General features: G+C 41.6%; 1 protein-coding gene across 1 annotated transcript; it reads right to left on the bottom strand.

The window, feature by feature from the left end:
- Positions 1-1,813: 1,813 nt before the first annotated feature.
- On the bottom strand, positions 1,814-6,673 carry LOC134013480 (uncharacterized). The gene is made up of 6 exons (XM_062452989.1): positions 6,642-6,673; positions 3,212-3,426; positions 2,795-3,086; positions 2,593-2,722; positions 2,278-2,382; positions 1,814-2,188 (listed from the first exon to the last, which is right to left on the bottom strand). Exons 1-6 carry the CDS (start codon positions 6,671-6,673, stop codon positions 1,814-1,816), a joined length of 1,149 nt encoding a protein of 382 aa, XP_062308973.1.
- Positions 6,674-7,441: the final 768 nt, after the last annotated feature.

Here is a 7,441-nt window from a genome sequence, read left to right as displayed (position 1 = left end):
GTTTTTGAATGACATTTTTACAACTGATTTCTGTATATTTTAAATGAAAATGCATAGTTATTATTTATAAAGATTAAATAGATTTAAAAGAATTTTTTTTTGCTGCTCATTTACAACTGAAAATACGAGTGAAGTGTAGAATGAAATAGATGTCTTCTCATTTCCCCTGCAAGAGGCAGCCTCATTGTTGAATCAAAACGAATACATTTGGCAGACCGGTGTAAAAATTGACCTAATCTCTATGACTTAAACGTCATTTTAAGTTTTTCCCTTCTCGTGATATTTTCAGGCATGTAGCGTACTCATTGCTGAAGCAGCATTCCAACAATAAAGATTCAAAGAACAATACTTGGAATGCTGAAGCAGCATTCCAACAATAAAAATAATAAGTTGAATAAAGATTCAAAGAACAATACTTGGAATGCTGAAGCAGCATTCCAACAATAAAGATTCAAAGAACAATACTTGGAATGCTGAAGCAGCATTCCAACAATAAAGATTCAAAGAACAATACTTGGAATGCTGAAGCAGCATTCCAACAATTAAAACTATATATATACAGGCAAATGATATGCTAAATGACAATATTTACACAATGAAAACTATATACACAGGGGAAATCTAAGCATTAACTATATCTAAACAATGAAAACTATATACAAAGGCCCAAAGAATTATTAATTTTTTTGCTGAAGCAGCATTCCAACAATAAAAATAATAAGTTGAATAAAGATTCAAAGAACAATACTTGGAATGCTGAAGCAGCATTCCAACAATAAAGATTCAAAGAACAATACTTGGAATGCTGAAGCAGCATTCCAACAATAAGTTGAATAAAGATTCAAAGAACAATACTTGGAATGCTGAAGCAGCATTCCAACAATAAAGATTCAAAGAACAATACTTGGAATGCTGAAGCAGCATTCCAACAATAAAGATTCAAAGAACAATACTTGGAATGCTGAAGCAGCATTCCAACAATTAAAACTATATATATACAGGCAAATGATATGCTAAATGACAATATTTACACAATGAAAACTATATACACAGGGGAAATCTAAGCATTAACTATATCTAAACAATGAAAACTATATACAAAGGCCCAAAGAATTATTAATTTTTTTGCTCCTCCAGCCACTGCTCTCTGGAAAGAGTCTCGGGCAGTAAACAGTCCCCTTATACTGGCTGTGGCCAGTTTCTGCCGTTCTGCTCTGGCCACACCTCCAGCATTTGTTGGCCTCCACTCTCTTCTGGTAGGCATGGGGAGCTGGACCAGGAGCAGGACGAAGCTGGGGAAGGTGGGTGGTGCAGGAAGAGGGTGGGACAAAACGCAGGGCTTGGGGGACCATCAATGGAGAAGGGGCAGAGGGTGGCCTCATACCAGGGGCTCGGGAGACAAACAAAACAGTAGGGTGGGCAGCAGGGCGAGGGGCGATATGGGTAGGGCGAGGGGCAATGGGGGTAGGGCGGGGCATGATAGGGATGGGAGTGGGGCCTCCAAGGGCGGCTGAAGGACCAGGGAAGAGCTGCCTCTGGGCTGCCAGCCTGGGTCGGACCGCTGGAGGTGGTGCTGGGGCTGCACATGTTGCCCGCCTCTTGGTTTTTGCCTGCCCTGCTGTGCTCTGCGGCAGGTGGTAGGTGTGGGCTGCTCCCTGGGGTTGAGGTGGAGCAACAGCAGGGCGGACGTTGGCAGGCAGGAGAGGCTCGTCAGCCACAGACAGAGGACCTGGCAAGTTTATGGCCTGCAGCAACACAGCCAGATCCTGCTTCTTCACCCTGCGGTTGTACCACTGGGAGAGGGTCGACTGGTTCACCTCCACCAGCTGCAGGGTGGTGGCATGATGGCCCCGTTGCCCAGGATGAGATGCCGGACCTTGCGGTAGTCCTGCAGGATCAGAGTCCACCTGGACATGCAGTTCTTCCCCTGCTTCCTGGGACTCTTGTGGATGTCCGAGAGCCGGACGAAGATGGCCTCCACAAGGCAGCAGCAGTCTGGCCACTGAGCAGGCGAACCAGTGGACCCCAGGACACACCTCTCCACACTCTCCACACCTGGCGTGAACTCCACCTTTTTTTTGTGGCGGAACCGCCCCTTGATGAGCCTGTCCAGGTGCCGCGCAGCAAACACCACCCTCTGCTTGTCATAATCCAGCAGGTCTTGCCACAGCCCCACAATGTTGCTGACCTAAGAAGGAAAGAAAACATATATTATATATGTTTATATATTATAAATATATAAACAAATATCTGTTGTACAATGCATGTCTTGCTGACCTGCTGGTTATGGAGGGTCATGTTGGTCTGATGCCTCAGCTCCACTAAGCACTCTGCCAGTCTATCCACCCGATCCATGCCTGGCATGCCATGCTCGTCCACAGCCTGAAACATTCAACAATTTGACATTTAATGCTGAACACCTTATGGCAAAGGTTTGTTATATTGACTGCTGCTGCTGTGTGTTTTATTTGTTTGCTGTCAATTACTGTGTGTTGTTCCTAATAATCAATTGCGCTTGTATTCAGACACTTTCCTATCTACTGAACTTGTTAGTTTCTATGAATGACAGTTACTAGTAAAAAGTTAACATACCAGCTTTTCTTCAGGCACCTGAGAGGAGGCACCTGGGACACAGGGCTGGGTTATGGGGGGAGGCAGGGTGGTAGCTACAGGCATGGGGGTGACAGGCAGAGTGGTGGGGGTGACAGGTAGGATAGAGGTGGTTACAGTCAAGGTGGTGGAAGGCAGGGTGGAGGAGGTGAGTGGCAGGGTGTTAGAAGGCAGGGTGGAGGAGGTGAGTGGCAGGGTGGGGACCACAGGCAGGGTGGTGGAAGGCAGGGTGGAGGAGGTGAGTGGCAGGGTGGGGACCACAGGCAGGGTGGTAGAAGACAGGGCGGAAGAGGGGAAGTCTTCCGAAACACTACCGATAGTGAGGTCCTGTCCTTCATCCTCAAACCCTTCATCCGCCTGTTCCTCCTCTGTGGCGTGGTCCTCCAGCAGCTGGTCTGTCTCCTCAGAGTCGGGGTCCATGTCCTGCAAGGGCTGCCCTGTCTGCCTAAGCAGGTAGTTCACCCCAAGCAACTCTCCTGAACATGAACAACAATGCAATGCTAATTAGTATTAAAAAACAGATATGGAACTTACCATAATGCATAAATACTGAGCTCTCAACAACATAATTATTTGTATTCGTATTTGCCCTGAGACTTACCGGTGTACTTTCTCGGCGGGATGAAGGAGGGGACATACTTCCTTCCAAAAACCTTCAGGCTGTTGCTGTTGACGGACTCCAGCACGTCCCCCGCGTACGTCAACAGCGCCATGCGCTTGGTGGTGATGGAGGCCGCTGCCCGGTTTTGGTTTGGTTCCACCTGTTCAGGCCTTCCAGGAGGTACAGCTGGAAGTTGAGCAGGTTTGCACTCGTTCCTAAAAAAAAGAACGTGAACAATGATGAACAAGGCTATTTGAATAAAATGTCATCGGTAAGAATATTGATAAGATGCTCAATGCGGAGGACCGTGGCGTTGACGTGGAAAAATTCTAGTGGCACTGTGTAGATCTGAATAGTCAAGATGGCGGTTTCAATATGATTTATTTAGTTTGTACAATTTAAGAATTAACAGAGTACTCTGGACCGGTCATAGCGAAAGACATGCAGATGTAACCTACAGGTCGTTCGAGAGAGTGGTGAAGAACAACCCTAAAACACTGCCTTATATAAACTTAGAACAAATGGTTCTTCTGATGGTCAATCCATCAATATAGCGGTCTCTGTGATTGGTCAGCACTGCTCAGTGACAGTTTGACTCCACATCAAGTGTCCCACAGTTCTTTGATGCCCCAGCTCCCTCTCTAAAGAAGGAGATGGTTAATGATACACAAACAGGACACAGGACACAATCTCCTTGGCCAAAAGGTTAGGTCAGCTCGCTCAACTGAGATAACAATCTCCCCCAACCCCCAGACCTAACTAAGACCCTCTGGCTCTTAGTTAGGTATCATAAAACAACACCATAAATACCTTAAGACAATCTGAGTGTCCATTCTACAGAGTAAACCACACCACAGAGCCTCAGTTTCTAACATTCGTCTGTCTATAACAAAGGAACTTACTTTTTACCGCTTAAAGAAACATAGATATTGTAACTGTCAAAAACTGCCATAACATTCCTCAATTTTTTTTAAAAAACAACATAAACCCAAACAGTCAATTAAGAAAAATAAGACTCAAACCTCAACAAAGTAGCAAACACATTAATACCTTCATCTGTAAATCTGATTTCATACGATCATTCACATTAACCTCTTCTTCCTGAAACCCAGTCAGAATTATCTAAAGGACTATAGTTCACCATCTGAATTGAAAAAGTCTTAGCCATTGTTCAACGTTGCTGATTATAATACAATCCACATTTTGCTAGCTGTACGCAAAAACATTATTCTAATCCTGCAGCTAACTGATTTCTAGCTTTAAACTTCGTAGGCACATCTCTTTTTAACAGCTGCATCATTACTGGTGAAACAATTGAAGTCATTACATTTGTCGTCATAATATCATTAGAACCTTGGAAACACAATAAGAAATTCCATTCCCAAGACAAAACCCATTGTACCCCGTATACCACAAAGTCCAGGTTGTTGGAACGGATGCCATCTTCAGTTGGCTGTAGATAATCTTCTTTCAGGCAGGATAGCCTAATTGAACCAATTGCAAACGACGATCAAATTGCTTCAGGGCAACTTTCAAAGAACTGCACTATGCACACAGACTCTGAGCTTTCCTTGGTACTACGCAGAATGCGTATCCTCTCCTTCCGTCTCCAGGCAGGGCGCACGCTTACAATGGTTAGCGCGTATCCACGTTGCTCTTCCCTCCGGTCTTAACCGCCGGATTAGTCGTCAGGAGAATCTGGTATGGCCCCGTCCACCTTGGGTTTTACCAGGCGTTTCAGGTCCTTCACCACGATCCAGTCATAGTGGTATCAAATCATGCAGCGGTCCAGTCAACGGATGAGGAATAGCCTCCTTCACCTGCCTGTGAATCTCACACAAAGTAGACTCCAAAAGGTTGCACAGTGATAAACAAGCACATTCTCACAGAGGTCAGTTAAAGGTAACTGACTTCTTGTCGTCTGACTTAGTCTTCAAGGTTCTGTTCTCTCATTCAACTGAAGTGATTAACAGAATGTTGACTCCTATCAACACCAAAATAACTTCCATAAACAAGTGTGACCCATTATCATTACATATCCTCAAAGAAAAATCCCATCGAAGAATAATCTAAATTAACAAAAGCTTGATCACTGAGCCCAAATCTACCTGAGAAGTCTAAAACTTCTTCCCATCCAACAACCATCAACAATCATTAAAACAGTATCACTTCTCCAAAAATTTAACTCTACAAAATCCATCTATCAATACTCAAATAGTTTCTCTAACCTTAGCTGTGAAGCTTATCGTGTTTAAATTCCTTTCCTCATAATACTTGTCCCACATATGAAGTACTGACAAAATGACTATGCATCCATTACAAATCCTCTTGTATGCTAAAATAATGCATTCTTGATATCACACAAACTGTAGAGGCATGATCTTTCCATGTGTTAACTGAGCAAAATCTCAAGATAAATGTTTTATGCAGACCATACAACCTCCATTTTTATTCTCATATCCTTCCTTTTTCCAAAACGCATTTTCTTGTGGATTAGTCCAAGTTCGAATCTCCATTCCACCATTCCTTTCTCCATCTGTCCGCTGTATCTTGTAATTCTTGTAAAATATACTCAAACAAAACAAAATTCTCACTCTGTGTTAAATACAGTCCAATATTTTCAACTCAGCAGTATCATATTAGACCCTCACAGTCCTACCACAAATCCAAACTACTGAAGCTAAATTCATAAAACCATAAAACCCCCATAGTCACTCTCTGTTTGGATCAGTCAGTCATCAGTCAGTCATAAATTCCTAAACGTCATCTCTTCCTCTCTAAGAAGCCTGCGCTTCCCTTAAAGAATCTGTAACAAATGTTGTATCAAGGTCACACAACAATTTTCCTCAAAAGAGTCCTGTAAGCCCAAATTTGTCAAGTTAGGCTCATCCGGACATAGCAACATCATCTCATCACTTCCTGTAAACATATCAACATCAAAAACATATTCTAGTTAGTTCATCAATGCATGCAGGCAATCTAGAAACTTCTCCAGCTAGTATCAGCACTAGCATTTTCCCTGTGGAATAATCATCATCGTTAGAGTGAATTCCACATTTGCATACAGCAAGTTGTTCTATAAGTGAAAATAAGAAACTTCCTGTTTCCATACCTTTCCCAAAATCATATATAACACCAATGATGTATTTAACTATCAGTAAATATTTTAACTCTTTTCCCTTTTATGAATTAACAAGCTTACACTGAAGCAACCAACTTTTGAACCAATTTGTATAGAATAAAACTATTTTAGAAAACAACCAAATTACCCCATCTTTTAGTCTCTTATTATCTTTTCTTAAAAAAACCTTTAGGAACAGTTCAAATGAATACCTTTATATTTCAGATTCCCTTTTTATTCTTTATTTTTTTCTGTATTTAAATTCACCAAATCAAATCTCTCTTTTTCCAAGACATGAGGAAAACTAACATCACTACCTCAAACCAGAATTTCATCTGCATGATTCCAAAATGAAACAGACCATAAAATGTTTCAAAACTTATACCCCATCTATATTTCTATATAGGTTAGATAGGTAGAACTTCATAACTTGCTTTGGCTGCAGCCCAGAACAAGCTACTTAGTTCCAACCATCACAACCACAATTTGTCAGACCTAATGAGTCTTCCCAAATTATCTCAAAACCAAAGTTATAATAACCCTCTTTATGAACCAATACCATAATAAAACAACCTCATCACAGCCTAACTGTTTATCCCAAAACATTGTACCATGCCCTGATAAAACTCTCAAAGAAACTTAAAATCAAATTACAGTCAAACTCCAAACAAAAGTACCAATCATCTCTTCACATCCACAAAACGTTCTCTTGTTTCATTAAATCCATGTTCGCACACTTAAAACTGCTCTTAGAATAAGTAATTCATGCTAGAATTACGCTACGACTCGCAATCACATCAATCAAACAATGCCCTTAAGACAAAAGAAAATATAAACTCTCCCTTTTTCTTTTTAAACCTTTAAATTCACAATTTAACATAAACCCGTAAAACCAAACCTTATTCTTTAACTTCTCAAAAGTCTTATCAAAGCATGTAAGCTAATGTATACACCTTTGAATATTCCCATATTTACCAGCCATCTCAATTACTCTTTGTTAGTACTCAATGATGAATCAACTCAAATAAACAATGTCTATCAGCGCGCATTTCAAACTCGAATCAAACAACAAACAAACAGCGCGCTCTGGAACAAAGCAAAAACTCTCA

This window comes from Osmerus eperlanus, chromosome 27, assembly GCF_963692335.1.
Source record: "Osmerus eperlanus chromosome 27, fOsmEpe2.1, whole genome shotgun sequence".
Lineage (NCBI taxonomy): Eukaryota > Metazoa > Chordata > Actinopteri > Osmeriformes > Osmeridae > Osmerus > Osmerus eperlanus.
Note: the sequence above shows the minus strand (reverse complement) of the source record. Positions and strands in the feature narration are given on the sequence as shown.

Coding starts and splice junctions, on each gene's coding strand:
- LOC134013480 (XM_062452989.1), bottom strand. CDS start 6,673: ATGCAGATGAAATTCTGGTTTGAGGTAGTGAT. Junction 2,723..2,794: donor GTCCCCACCCTGCCACTCAC/CTCCTCCACCCT, acceptor CTTGACTGTAAC/CACCTCTATCCTACCTGTCA. Junction 2,383..2,592: donor AGGTGCCTGAAGAAAAGCTG/GTATGTTAACTT, acceptor TGAATGTTTCAG/GCTGTGGACGAGCATGGCAT.